General features: G+C 28.5%; 7 protein-coding genes across 7 annotated transcripts; 4 read left to right on the plus strand and 3 right to left on the minus strand.

Moving 5' to 3' along the window:
- Window positions 1–62: 62 nt before the first annotated feature.
- ICE2 (Ice2p) lies at window positions 63–1394 on the plus strand (the record flags this gene model as incomplete). Its single annotated transcript, XM_011278371.1, has 1 exon — window positions 63–1394. The coding sequence occupies one exon, from the start codon at window positions 63–65 to the stop codon at window positions 1392–1394; it is 1332 nt and encodes a 443-aa protein (XP_011276673.1).
- Window positions 1395–2301: 907 nt separating this feature from the next.
- Window positions 2302–3660, plus strand: BN7_964 (SANT/Myb-like DNA-binding domain-containing protein; the record flags this gene model as incomplete). Its single annotated transcript, XM_011278372.1, has 1 exon — window positions 2302–3660. The coding sequence occupies one exon, from the start codon at window positions 2302–2304 to the stop codon at window positions 3658–3660; it is 1359 nt and encodes a 452-aa protein (XP_011276674.1).
- Window positions 3661–3875: 215 nt separating this feature from the next.
- BN7_965 (Laminin-like protein epi-1) lies at window positions 3876–4496 on the minus strand (the record flags this gene model as incomplete). The annotated part of the gene is made up of 1 exon (XM_011278373.1): window positions 3876–4496. The coding sequence occupies one exon, from the start codon at window positions 4494–4496 to the stop codon at window positions 3876–3878; it is 621 nt and encodes a 206-aa protein (XP_011276675.1).
- Window positions 4497–6111: 1615 nt separating this feature from the next.
- Window positions 6112–7872, plus strand: AIM10 (putative proline--tRNA ligase AIM10; the record flags this gene model as incomplete). Its single annotated transcript, XM_011278374.1, has 1 exon — window positions 6112–7872. The coding sequence occupies one exon, from the start codon at window positions 6112–6114 to the stop codon at window positions 7870–7872; it is 1761 nt and encodes a 586-aa protein (XP_011276676.1).
- A 328-nt stretch (window positions 7873–8200) lies between these two features.
- BN7_967 (SEC61-beta family protein) lies at window positions 8201–8470 on the minus strand (the record flags this gene model as incomplete). The annotated part of the gene is made up of 1 exon (XM_011278375.1): window positions 8201–8470. One exon carries the CDS (start codon window positions 8468–8470, stop codon window positions 8201–8203), a length of 270 nt encoding a protein of 89 aa, XP_011276677.1.
- Window positions 8471–9745: 1275 nt separating this feature from the next.
- Window positions 9746–12379, plus strand: BN7_968 (Polyadenylate-binding protein, cytoplasmic and nuclear; the record flags this gene model as incomplete). The annotated part of the gene is made up of 1 exon (XM_011278376.1): window positions 9746–12379. The coding sequence occupies one exon, from the start codon at window positions 9746–9748 to the stop codon at window positions 12377–12379; it is 2634 nt and encodes an 877-aa protein (XP_011276678.1).
- A 656-nt stretch (window positions 12380–13035) lies between these two features.
- Window positions 13036–14490, minus strand: BN7_969 (uncharacterized protein; the record flags this gene model as incomplete). Its single annotated transcript, XM_011278377.1, has 1 exon — window positions 13036–14490. The coding sequence occupies one exon, from the start codon at window positions 14488–14490 to the stop codon at window positions 13036–13038; it is 1455 nt and encodes a 484-aa protein (XP_011276679.1).
- Between the last annotated feature and the right edge of the window lie 461 nt (window positions 14491–14951).

Raw genomic sequence — 14951 nt, forward strand, 5'->3', positions numbered from 1 at the left:
AAAGAAAAAAATCATTAATACATTTACTTTCAAAGATACAAATAGTTGATGAAATTTTATCAATGACGGAAAATAATCAACATGCCTCTTCTAAGGCTAAAGATGGGAATCACAATGGTAATAATAAACAAACTAATTCAATACCTATAAAAGCAACAATACGTGCCATCTTAACTACATTTTATATGATTTTAATTATTTTAACTGTACCAATTTCTTTCCAAATTGGTGGGATTTATTGTGGACTTTCATTCACAGTTACATTATTTAATATTTATTGGATCTTGACAAGTTTTAGTGTTTTTTTCAAAAAAAATATTGTCTTAAGTTCAATTTATTATTTTCAACATTTATTAATACCAAGTTTATTAACTTTATTTTTATCAATATTTAATAATTCAAGTGATGAAATTTTAAAAAATGAACACTTAATTTTTTATAAATTTGTTTTGAAACCTTGGAAATTATTTATTTTAAATTCAACTCCATTATTTACATTATTAGAAGGTCTTTGTACTATATTAGCTATCCAAAGTATTGGACAAACATTTAGATGGTTAAAATCAAATAAAAGTGAAAGTTGGGTCATTATTAGTTTATTGAATTCAGGTGGTGTTATTACAACTTCATTATATTTCCTTTATAGAATTTATTCATCTCCAATTGAAATTGGTATAATTTCAGCTTCGTTAATTGGTGCAATTTTAACTTTTTGTTCAGGTTTAGGACTTTATGGAATAATAAGTAATAAAGGGTCTACAATTGAAAGCTCATTACTTTTTGGATATATTGTTAGATGTATCTATGAAACATTCCCAGAGTTATCAAATTTAGCATCAAGAGAAATTGGATTTTTGATTTCAAGTGCAACAAATCAAATTAAACAAGAAATTTCAAATTTACCCAAAATTATTATAAAGAATGATTCAATTACGCAATTTTTCACAATTTTAACATTAAATGTTCCAAATTCTTTTCAAACAATTATTGAATTTTTAATTGTTACATCAAAGACAATTACACCATCAATTTTAATAAATTTAGCTTATAGAATTGCAGTATTTTATTCAGCAACAAGAATAATACCAGCTTTGAAAAATCCAGCACCATCAACAAAATCCATGAGATTAATATATTTATTTAGTCCATGTATTATAATTGCAGTTTATACTCATTTAATGATGCAATATTCTAATGAATTAGATCAAGAAATGTGTATATGGGGATGGTGGGTAGATTATGGAATTGGATCTAATTCAACTGGTGGAATTGATGAAAAAATTATTGTTCACCCATGGCAATTTTGGAATTGGATTAATATGTTTACAACTTTAGTTGTTTATGCATTTGAGTTATTTGGTGATCAAGATGAAGAACATTGGAAAGTGGATTAGTCCAACAAGCACTAGTAACTTACTCTTATCATCCAGAACAAATACCAATATGATCAAAATCATGTACTTAATTTAATTAAATAACTGGTTATAGTGATGCCTAATCACGTGATATTTATTATCAACAATTGTGTGCGTGTACCGTGGAATCAGGAAGAATAAAACGCTTTTTTAAGAGTCAAAAGACAAAAATGGAACAAAGACAGATGATTTTGAAACTAAGACAAAGACGAAAGTGGTATTGTTGGTGATCCACTGGTTCAGTTAACACTATATATCTGCTCTTCAGCTGCTTGTATATTGATTCGGTTGTTCCTGTTGCTCTTGTTTAGCTCACGAAGATACGAAAATTTGGTGTTATTTTAGTGCGTCTATGTAGATTCGTGGCTGTTATCTGCGATGAGCTGATGATTTGAGACGGTACAGGACTCTATGTATTCTATAGCGTGATATCACTGCCTGAATTAACGTTACCAGATCAGAATTAAGTGTAGACTTCAAATATGATACTGTTTTCACAACAAATCCAGTCTTATTTCTCTTCAACGTGTTATATCTAGTTCAAGTTCATCGCGCTATCAATTGATCGAGAATCTGCATCCACAATTCAGGAACCAAAGGAATAACTCGATAACCAAGTAGTAAACACCTTTCATTAAGAGTACTTTTATATAGGAAACACATTACGCTAAACACTATAAGCACATCCATTGTACCTATTTTCTCTCTTTTTCCCTTGTAAAACGCCCCATCTGTTATGGATCATTTGTCATCTCATCTCATCTCATCGATATCCTCCGGTTTCGAAAAACGCTGAAAAAAACACCAAAACTCATCTTTCTACCAAAACCTTCTAAACTTATACATAAACTTCATGAATAAAATATAAGATAGAAATCCAATAACCATGTCAGAATCGTCACCAGATACAAAACTTACAAAAGTGTTCTCAAGAACGCCTTCTTCATGGGATCCTCAAGATGATTTATTACTACGTCATTTGAAAGAACAACAAAAATTGGGTTGGAAAGAAATAGCTTCACATTTTGCTCATAGAACTCCAAATGCTTGTCAATTTAGATGGAGAAGACTTAGATCTGGTTCATTAAAGACTACAAATAGCCCTACACCTACCTCGGGTGCAGATACTCCTAACACTAAGACTCAAGAATCTTCATCGAATTCTGCTTCACCTCCGCAAACTTCAACAACTATAACTTCAAGTTCAAGTTCAAGTTCTTCAAAAGATCAAGTTCCTTTAGTTTCAAAATTCTCTTCAAAAGCAAAAGAGAGAAAATCTTCCACTCCAATATCAACTTCGTTATCAAGTTCATCAAGCTCAAACTTGGTATCGAAAACCAATGCCGATGATGTACCAGGTTATAAATGGTCATTTAATATTGAACACAACAAGAATAACAACGTTTCTGAACAAAGAAAATTCAAAGATTCAATAGTTGATCCATTGAACTCCACACATTATCAAGACTTAGATTCAGATGATGAAAAAAATTCAAGTGTACTTATTGAACAAGCTGATTGGACAATGGATGAAGATGAACTATTACAATCAAGAAGGTCAAGATCTTTAAGTTTTGCAGAACTATCTATATTATTACCTTTAAGATCTGAAGGTGAAATCATAAGTCGTATTGGAGAATTAGAACGAGAAAAACCTTCCTCTAAGATCATATCAACTCCAAAAATTAAAAGATCAAGTTCTACAACAACAAGACATAGTCATCCAAATCCAATACATACCCCAGTACATTCTTCACATATGTCACCACAACATAAATCAGCATTTACAAGATCTTATTCATCATCTTCACAAACTTCATTATCAAGATCAAATTCAACAACTTCAACAAATCAATTTTTAATGTTTCAAGATTCTCTTAGATCAAAATCATTTTCATATATAACACCATATACACAATCAACAGATCGTTATAATTTAAGAAAAAATTCAATAACAAATTTAATAACAATAAATCAAGAATATAAATCTAAAACAAGATCAAATTCTTTCCTTACAAATCCAAGAACAAGATCAAATTCTTTTCTTAAAGAAGCAAATTTCCAAACAGCTTCAATATCTGGATCAGCTTCACCAATTATGGGATTATCAGGTCATGTATTATCAAATGATCGTGAAAGATTGAAAAGAGAAAGTAGTAGTTCAGATGTGGAAGAAGAAGAATTAAAAATTGAACCAAAATTACCTCCATTAGGTACTATATTTAATGATTTATATTCAAAATGAAAAAAAGCCTGGTGCTTTTCTTTTTTGCTTTATTATTATGAGATATGAATTGTTTATTTAAATGATTTTTATGAATATTACTATATATATTATATGACATTTAGCTAACGTTAATCAAAAATCAATTTTTTAATCTACAAATAAAGATTTCAATTGTAAGTTATGTATTTGAATTTCAATATTATATGCTTCATAAAGATGTGTTAAATGTTTAATTATTTATATTGTTCTGCTTTTTCACTGACTTTTTCAGCTGCATCTTTCTTTAATTCATTAGCATTCTTTGCAGCACGATCTAAAGTTTCTTTACCTTCATTAACAGCACCTTGAACTTGATCATCATTCTTAACTGATTTTTTAACATCTTTTGCAGTCTTCTTAACACCTTCTTTAACATCGTTATATGAAGTATTTGCAGCATCAGTTTTCAAATCTTGAGCAACACCTTCTTCATTATGAATTTTTTCTTGAGCGTTTTCCTTGATTGTATCTTTTGCCTTTTCAGCTTTATTTAAACCTTCAGAGGCAACTTCACCAGCTTTTTTATTTGCCTTGTTTAACGCATCTTTTGGATCTATATCTTCAACAGCTTCCATTGTATTTGCAGCGGCTTTACCAACTTTCTTATTAACTTGATTCAATGTTTCCTTTGGTGATACATCTTCTGCAGCTTCCAAAGTATTTGCTGCAGCTTTACCAACTTTATGATTCAAGTCATTAAGTGTCTTTTTAGCACTATCAATTATTGAATTTCTTTGTTGTGTTGAAGAAATTGAACGAATTGAAGTTCTTGTGATTGGAGTTCTTAATTGATTTGTTAAAATTGTTCTAAACATTTTGGTGTTATATATTGTGTTGATTGTTGATTGTAATTAATTGTATATTGAAAACTAAGGTCAAAAATTGACCTTTATATATGAATTGTGTCAAACTCTATTGTTGCTTGATCTTGATTGCTATGAGCAAAATAGCTACCTTAATTTGCCCCAGATTTAGTACAATTACATAGTGAAGTGATACCATGTAGTAATACACAATTGATGTCATAAAAAGGCATACATTTACTTCTGTATCAAAGCCTAAAAATTGTTGATTGTTGTTGTTCAGATCTGTGATAATTAAATTTGGACTTGGTGAAGATTTCAATAATAACACCGGGAGCATAATTCAATACACACAGTGGAAAAACAAAGTCATATTAACTAAAGATATCTTACTAGGAGAGCTAATAGGGTCAGTAATAGTATAAGAGATTAATTATAATCTACAATTCAAACGTTTAAACAACGTATTATACATAACTATAACTAATTTGATACGGTTAAAATCAAAATCAGTCAACATAGCATGTAGCATAATATTAAATCAAATTCATGTACACAACTATATTTAAATAATATAGACTTAAAGTCAAAATTAAATCACTAATAGCTGAATATCAATGGTAAAGTAAAAAATTATGAATCACCTACTAAGTATAACAAATCTTAAAGAAAAAGGAGTACATAACTTAGGCCCACCAAAAAGAAGCATAATTCCAAAAACTTACTTTAAGAAGGAAAAATACTAAAGCGAACAAATTAAATTCAAAAGGAGATTTTAATACGAATTTATATCAATGATTTCAAAAGTTAGCGGCTAATTTTGATTTTGTAATTAATTCTTTTTGATTGATGGTTTACAGAAACACAGAAACACAAAAACACAGAAACGTAAATTTTAGATCAGTTCAATGATTATCATAGCATAATACAGCGCTAAATTTAATACTGTTAATGAGCATATGATTAATCATTATTGTCATATCCTTTGAAAGTATTTAGACATGATCAATTATAGCTATCATATTGGCTCTTTATGATAAAGTAAATCTATGATAATCTATTCATGGTAATGTATTGTTCTATTAAGAGCTTATAATGATTTTATTGTTAAGGGCAACATATCAGTTACTAATTGTAAATTATTTTAAAAATACATTTTTGTAAGTAAATAAAGTCAAATAAAAGTGATTTAATTGATGAAATTACCTTAATATTCTTTTTGTCTGTTTAATTTGGTAGAATTAGGTGAAAAAAAATTTGGTGAATTTAATTATGTTTAATTTTAAAATAAAATTAAAATTTACAGCGTGGATAAATTCAAAAATTACAAATAATTTCTAAAAAAAATCTCAATAAAAAGAAGTTTTCTCTACTGCTCAACAATCTTTGGTTTTTCTAGATAATACTATTATATTTGTCTAGTATTACTTACTAACAAAATCAATGCTTTAATATTAATTTTAATATTGACAAATTAGTTAATATATTACATAATCAGTAATAAATTCATGTCAAATTCTCAAGTGTCAATTGTTCATATAATTAGAAAATCAAAAATCTATAACATCAACAATTGATTACATGTTTTGAGATATTAGTATGGAGTTTCCATTAAGCTCATTTGAAAATGTCATTATTAAGGAGATCTAAAGTACCTAAATGGAACATACGGTTCAATTCAAATATAGCAAATCAACATGTTTTCACATCTAAAACCATAGGTAAAGATATTTCAACACATCAATTATTACAAGATTTAGGTTATATAAATCAACCATCTACAGGTTTAATACATTGGTTACCATTAGGATTAAAAGTTTTACATAAAGTTGAAGGAATAATAAGGAAACGGATGGATGAAGTTGGAGGTGAAGAATTTAGTTTAAGTAGCTTAAGTGGGAAAGAACTTTGGGAAAAAACTGGTAGATGGAATAATACAGAATTATTTAAATTAAAAATTGGTAGTGGTAATGATGATTTTGATAAAACCAGGGAAAATTTTTGTCTAACACCAACTCATGAAGAGGAAATTACAAATATTTTAAAAAATTCTCAAATTAATTATAAAAATTTACCAATTTTAACTTATCAAATTTCTAGGAAATATAGATATGAAAAAAGACCAAGAGGTGGATTATTAAGAGGTCGAGAATTTTTAATGAAAGATGCTTATTCATTTGATAAATCCGCAGAGGAAGCAATGGAGATGTATGAAAATTTAAATAATACATATTTAAAAATTTTCAAAGATTTAAAAATTCCATTCTTATCAGCAAATGCCGATTCTGGTGATATTGGTGGTTCTTTATCAAAAGAATGGCATTATATTCATGAATCTGGTGAAGATGTGTTACATAAATGTTCTGAATGTGAAAGAGTTAGTAATTCAGAATTAACAATTAGTTATCCTAATGAAGATACTCCACCTGCAAAAGAAGCTGATGTTCGTTATATGTTGAATGAAAATAAAGATACTTTAATTTGTGCATATTTCCCTAAAGATAGGAAATTTATGCCAAATTTTATAAAAGACGAGATTGATGATTTAGATTTATCAACATTAAATTTATCATTTGAAGAAATTTATAAACAATTTAAAGGTGAAGAAGAAGAAGATGAAGATATTTTAGTTTTAAAAAAATTTATAAGAATTATGGATCCAAGAATTAATCATCAAACAAATTTACCAGATTTCCCAATTTCAAAATTTCAAAAAAATAATTTTTCCACATTAACAGATTTATCCATTGTTGAATCTAAAACTGGAGAAATTTGTGGAGATTGTGAATCAGGTTTTTTAGAATCAATGAATGCAATTGAAGTTGGTCATACTTTTTATTTAGGTACTCGTTATTCAAATCCATTAAATGCAAAATTCACAAATCAAGATAATAAACAACAATTATTTGAAATGGGATGTTATGGTATTGGTATAAGTCGTATAGTTGCAGCAATTGCCACAGTTACAAGAGATTCAGAAGGTTTAATTTGGCCATCATCAATTTCTCCATATGATGTTTCTTTAATTGAAGCACCAAAATCCACTAGGGAAAATATTGATGAAGTTGTTTCAATTTTAAAAAATGATGATATTTCAATATCATTTGATAAAAGATCTTTGAATAAAGTTGGATTTGGTTCCAAAATGATAAATTCAAGAATGTTGGGATTCCCATTAATTATTATAATTGGTTCAAAATTCCCAATTGTAGAAATTGAAATTAGAGGTAAAAGATGGAATAATGCAGAAGATTATGAATATAAATCATTATTTGATCAATATGCATCAAATTGGGGATGGGAAATTCAAAATGATAAAGTTGAAAAACATTTTGTTCATAAAGATCATGTTTCAAAAGTTATTAAATCGTTATTGAAAGATTTATAAGGGGATGTGTTATAACTAATGATATATATAGATTGAATAGACTTGTACATATATAAGCAGTTTACATTGAGTAGAGATTTGGATAATGTAGATGTTTTTGTAATTATGTGGGACTAAATGAGAAGTTTACTTATTTCCCAATTTTCATTGTGTATCATTTACAACAAAAAAATCATATAAAGATCAAAAAATTAATATTATTTGAAGTGTGCTAGTATACATTAGTTCATAAAACACTTATTATGATTGATTTTTTCATTATTTTCTCAATTTAAATTTCCATTTTTGTTTTTAGTTCAATATCAATATCAACGTAATCCCTAATTTCTTATGAAGTAAATTTACCAGTTAATTTAGCAATAACATGTAATGCAATAACAGAAAAGATAAAACCAACAGCTAAGAATAAAACAACTAAAGGATCAACTTTTAAACCTTGAGCTTCATCAGTATATAATTTTAATAAATTTGCACTTGAACCACCAAATCCAGCAGATCTTGAAGAAGTTGGAGTTTGTTGTTGAGATTGAGCTTTTGATTTGGCGTTGTTACGACGTTTGATGTCTGTTCTTTGACCACCTGGAGCTGGAGATGACATTATGTGATGATTTGGTGTTGTTTGGTGTTGTTTGATAATTGTGGTTAAATGACTTTGTTTCAATGAACACGTTAAAGAAATTCAATTTTGGTGTCGACAAGTAAGACATTTGGGAAGTCGGAAATGGAAATGGATAGTCATGTGACTATAAGTGAGATCCGACTTACTATATAAATCATTATTTTACTATGAAAGTTTTAATAAAGTAATTAGTTTTAATGCTAGCTGTGGTTTACTTTAGATGATAGTCACTGTATCATACTCAATCATTCAATATTAGTGTTTAAAGTGACCGAAATGCGATCTGTTGTGTTTGAGTTTATTAATTGTTAACTCCATGATCAGAAATCAGGATTCAGAATCAGAAATAAGAAATTGGAGTTTAACGATTGAAGAGTGATAACTAAACATAAATTACAATAAGTATATAGTCACAATCTGAAACCCTCAATACATCTTCACTTCCAAATTACTCCTTGTATACCCACTTTCCTCTAATTTCCTCTTAATTTCTCACCATCATGTGGTTTGATTTGAAGTCCAACAGCCTACTAAATCCACAACCAACACCCCTACAAACACACAGGAAACAACTACACCTACATAAACACCCTCATTTAACCTCATTAAACACCATTAAACCCAATATAACCAACTCCCTACACCACTAATAACCTAATTATTACTATTACACTCACTTAAAACCTGGTACACACACCACCCGCGAATTTTAAATCCCAAATTCAAAATTATTTTCAACTTTTTCTCATTGGTGAAAAAAACAAAATACAAAAATTGGACAAGTTTTTTTCTGAATTTTAATAAAGAAATTTATTTTGAACCTTTACAAAATCAGTTTTTTTTTGGATTTAGAGATTGTTGAATCAGATCTTTATACAATAACACACAAAACATATTATACTTGTTACTACCATTTCAAAGTTCATTTCGTGTCAATTTCATACTTCTCGTGGGTTTTGCTGATTTTTGGATTTCGCAGGAGGTAAAAAAAAAGGAAGAAAAAAAACCTGTTTTATAAAGAGAATTTTAATTTTATAAACAATTTTAACTGATTAGTGTGATCATAAATCTCTTATACTAGAATTTCACTATCATTTCAGACTTGCACATTCAATTTAGTCGGGTCATTCTCAATTTCCATTTAGATCAAACGCTTAATGCAATACATATCCAAGAGATATAGGCAAGGCGTGTGATATCATATTATATTATTATTATTATTATCAAAAAGACATTGAAACAATTATAAAAGTTATGGATTTAAGACAATTCACTACAACTCCAAACAATTTGGATCAACAAGATCAAAGACGTACTTCAGTATCTTCTTTATCTTCTTATGCTTCTTCTGCTTATGGTGGTCAAACTCCAAATAGTTCAAGATTAACTCAATCACGTTATTTTGGACTTCCTGGTTCATCTGGTGCACCTGGTTCATCTGGTCCAACTGGTCCAACTGGTGCTTCTATTATTCCAAATTCTGCTCCTGCTTCAAATGGTGGTAATCATCCTTCAACTGGGGGTAATAATCAATTTGGTGGTGGAAACCAACAACAACAACAACAATCTTGGTTAAATCAACAAGGTATGCTGAATGTTACTCCATGGATTGAACAACAACAAGAAGTTTCAAATCCAAGCTCTCAAATCAATGTTAATTCAATTGAAAATCAAAATTTTGTTAATAACTATGGTAATAATTTAAATCAACAAAATTTAAATTTACATCAACAAATTAATAATCAAAATCAAAATCAAAATCAAAACTTATCCCAACAAGCTACTGCTGGTGGGATTTCTAATGTCTCTAATGTTTATCAAAATCAAAATCAAAATTCTAATTATGACCCTCAATCAACAAGAGTTTCTCCAAGTACTTCAAATGTTTTACCTCAACAAAATTCATCATCTTTACAAAATGATGAAACTAACGAGATTCATGAAAAAGTCGTTAATGATTTAAGTACTCTTGTTAATGATAACGACGATAACGATTCCAATAATGCCAATAAAATTACTGATCAAAATCAAAATCAAAATCAAAAACAACAATCCCAAAATGATGATAATGATGAACAACAACAACAACAACAACAAAATGACCAAGGATTAAATGAAAAAGATGATGATGAATTAATCCCAACTGCAATTGTTATTAAAAACATTCCATTTGCAATTAAAAAAGAACAATTATTAGATGTAATGACAAAATTAAATTTACCATTACCTTATGCATTCAATTATCATTTTGATAATGGTGTATTCCGTGGATTAGCATTTGCAAATTTTACATCAACAGATGAAACTACTGCAGTTGTTAATTTATTAAATGGTAGAGAAATTGGTGGTAGAAAATTAAGAGTTGAATATAAAAAAATGTTACCATTAGCTGAAAGAGAACGTATTGAACGTGAAAAAAGAGAAAAAAGAGGTCAATTAGAAGAACAACATCGTTCTGCTTCAAATGTTTCTATAGCTTCAATGATTTCTGCAGCTTCTGCTCCTGCTTCAAGTATTATTTCTCAAAATGTTTCTCAAAATGTTTCAAATCAAACAACTACTGCTGCTCATGTTGCAGCTGCAGCTGCGGCTCAACAACATCAACAACAACAACAGCAACATCCACAACAACAACATCCACATCAACAACAACAACCTCAAGGTGGTGTTAGTAATCCAAATGTTATTGGTGGTGTTGGAAATCAACAAGGTGGATTGAAAAATATTAATTCTATAATTGGTGGTGGTGTTGGAAATTTACAACCTTTACAACAACAATCAACTGGATCTGAAAGATTTTATGCACCAATTCCATTTATTAATAATTTACCAATTCCTCCACAACAAGTTGATTTTAATGATCCAGAAACTTTAGAATATTATTCTCAATTATTATTTTTTAGAGATGATAAAGATAAAATTTATAATGAAATTGCTTATCCATCTTCATTAACTTTAAATCATAAAAAAATTATTTCAATTTTATGTGGATTTTTAGGTTTATTAGAACATTATGATCAAAATTTAATTTTAATTAAAAGAAGAACTTTAATTCATGATCCTTCTCCTTTATTAAGATCTCAATCTCATTCAGCAATTCCTTTATTAAATCAACAATCAACAGGTGGTGCAACAATCCCAAATAATCAATCTCAATCAAATAATCAAAGATTTAGAAATCAACCACCTCCATTATCTCAACAATCTGCTTCATCAAATAGAATTCCAACAAATTTTAATTTAGGTGGATTAAATAGTGCATCAAGTAATGCATTATCTTCAGCTGCATTATTAAGAAATAATCCAACACCAACAAGAGTTCCAAATTTATATAATCAATCAAATCAACAAACTCCTCAACCTCAACAAATTGCTCAATCTTCAAATCCTCAAGTTATTGGTTCAAATGGTATTAATCAATCAAATTCAAATGGTTATTTTGGTGGTCAACCAATTACTCAATCTCAATCTCAACCAACTACACCAGGTTTAGATGCAATGTCAAGATTTGCACCTTTTAATCAAGGTTTAACAAATTTAAATTCATTTGGTTCTAATAATCAACCATCACAATCATTTGGTTCTCAACCTCATCATCATTCTTCAACTAATTTGTTTCAATCTCAAGGTCAATTTCCTCAACATCAACAAGGAAATTTTATTCAACCTCCTCAGAATCAACCTCCAATTTCTTCATCACAAGGTCAATCTCAAAGTCAAGATGATTCTTATAGAGGTTTAAGTTCATCTTCAAATTCAAGTAATGGTGGGAATGAAACTCCTGGTGATATTAATGATTCTTTACAAGGTTTAACTTTATCATTAGGTGAAAATCAAGGTTCAAATTCTCCAAATATTTGGGGTCCAAGAGTTCAACCAAGTATTTGAATTTTAATTTAATTGTTTGTTGTCATTTTGTTTGTTAATAATTCATCATCTATCATCTATCATTCATCATCATCTACTATCATCATTTAATCAGTATACAATTATAAACTATAAAAATAATTTTTTAAAATAAAGATCATCATCATTTAAATTAAAAATAAAAAGCTCAAAAAGAAAAAAAAACAAAGATACAAAATAAGAAAAATTACAAAAGAATAAAAGAAAAAAAAAGAATAAGAATCAAATGATCTATTGGATCATCAGTTCAATGATATCATGACTTGCTAATGTTGTGTTATGTTTGTTATGTTTATGGAATATATAACGTTTTTATGTGTATGTTAATGCATTGTTTCAATATTAATTATAAAATTTAAATTTTAGTTTTGTGTTTTGTTTTTCTATCTTGTATGTATAGATTTTATAAATATTCTTAAAATTATTAAAAAAGTATTAGTAAATTAGTAATATTCCTGTGCATAGATAAACAACGGTTTTGCATGGCAAGATTTACAATAAATATACAACTTTGTGAAGCCAATAACCAATAATCAAATCATCAAATAGTTTTCCATGTATTTCTATATTAAACAATATCTGTGGGAAAATAACAGTATTGCTACGTCTACATTCAACCACCAGTAGTCTTAGAGCTTTTAGTTTTTCTTTGGTTTGTTAATAACAACAAAATCTGGCCGAGTGTAATCAAGTGTAGAAGTTCTTAAATAATTATGAGGTATAAGAGTAATACTTTCATGAGGGAGGTCTTGTCCAAGGAAACTCATTGAACAATTGATTCCTCCATTTAATTCATTCGATGTTATAGAGCTCAATGTGTTGATCAAAAGAGATTCAGTAAAATCCTTAGTCTCGAAACATCTATCTTCAATGACCAATCTAGATTGATACTTAGCAGTTTTGCGTAATTTCATCTCATCAAGGGTATTAAATACAATAGGCATACCTTTAGTTCTTTTATGCCAATTCTCAAATGGTGTCAACCTCTTCAACATCTGACCTTTTTTCAATAATGCCAACTTATTTCTATTCCTTTTTTTGCATTTATCTCTTATGAAATCATGAAGCAATGTGGTAAGCATAAGTTCCTTCATATAAACATTCTTAGGATATATATCTTTAGCTATATTTGGATCTATAAGAGATGGATTGTTATAATCTCTATTGAAAGGTGCTAAATCAGGTAATTGCCATCGACAACTCATATACATATCCATAATTGTGAAGCAAAAAATCAAATATCTAGGATAATATTTAAATACTGAACAATGATTTGATTTCCATAATTCATTTTTGATCTTTTTATATATAATCCCATCTTTATTTTTTAGAGCGTCTAACTCATTGGCACTTAACATTGAAACATCCAACTTAATTTGCTCAACATATCTCTTCAAATAAGAGTTTGGATTATTAATGATATGAATCAAGATGTGCTTAACCTCACTGAATTTGTAAATAACTTCAAAATTATCAGCTTTCAATCCCACTTCATCCCTTAATGTAGTATCAAGAAATTCATAAGCAAAATTCTTTCCTTCTCGATATCTTAAATATATCCCATAATCGTCAATATTATTATCCACCAAATCAGGTCCGTAATTCATATAAGTAAGATCATTCTTCTGGATCTTAGAGGTATCACTAATCACCAAAACCATTTGAAGATCTTTATAAATCAAAGGACTGAAATAATCACAAAAAGTTTTATTAATTCTAATCAATTTTACAGGGTTCATATGTTTTGAAATTTCATACCAAATCTCCATGGGGAAAACTGGCTTCTGATATTCCTCATCAGACTGTTCTCTCAAATGTTTCTGCGAGTACTTAAAATCTATTACACATTGCTTAAGCATCTCATCAGATATAACTGTTGATTTTTGAGGATTAAATATTCCTTTAAATATTTTACCTAAAAAGTGAAATTTAATAGGAAACCAAATTTTTGTCTTGATTCTCCATAAACCAATAAATACTTTTCTATAAACCTTGTTATAAAGTAAAAGGTTATATCCATAGACAACATGGTAAATTCTTAAATCACTATCTATGTAGTCTAGCCAGCGAAAATAATGGATCAAACTATTCATAATTGGAATATTGGATATTATTATAGTTATATATTTCCTCAGTGGCCGTATAATTGTTAAAATCAATTAAATAATATTATACTATTTAAGAGCATATATAATAATTGTGAGGAAATCAGTCGATTTATATGTCCATAATATACTTTTCATGATTCAAGCTGAGAAAATTAGTTCATAAAACTGCTCATGTATCAACTCAGTTATATGTTAGATGAAGGGTTATATACCCGCGAATTTTCCAAAGTTTTTGTTTTTGAGCGTGCGCGTTTATGAAAATGTTGATTTTTTTCTTTGTGTGAGAAATTTTGGTTGTAAATTCAATTCAAAGTTATTGAAGAATCGTTTCAATTCAAGGTTACAAAATTGATTTGTTTGATACTTTTCTAGAAAGAATAAGAAGGTTTCTCAGGTATTGACTACTAGGAAAGTGCTGGTTTGAAGTTGGTTGTTTCTGTTCAAGA

This window comes from Wickerhamomyces ciferrii, contig 00020 (genome assembly GCF_000313485.1).
Source record: "Wickerhamomyces ciferrii WGS project CAIF00000000 data, strain NRRL Y-1031 F-60-10, contig 00020, whole genome shotgun sequence".
Lineage (NCBI taxonomy): Eukaryota > Fungi > Ascomycota > Saccharomycetes > Phaffomycetales > Wickerhamomycetaceae > Hansenula > Hansenula ciferrii.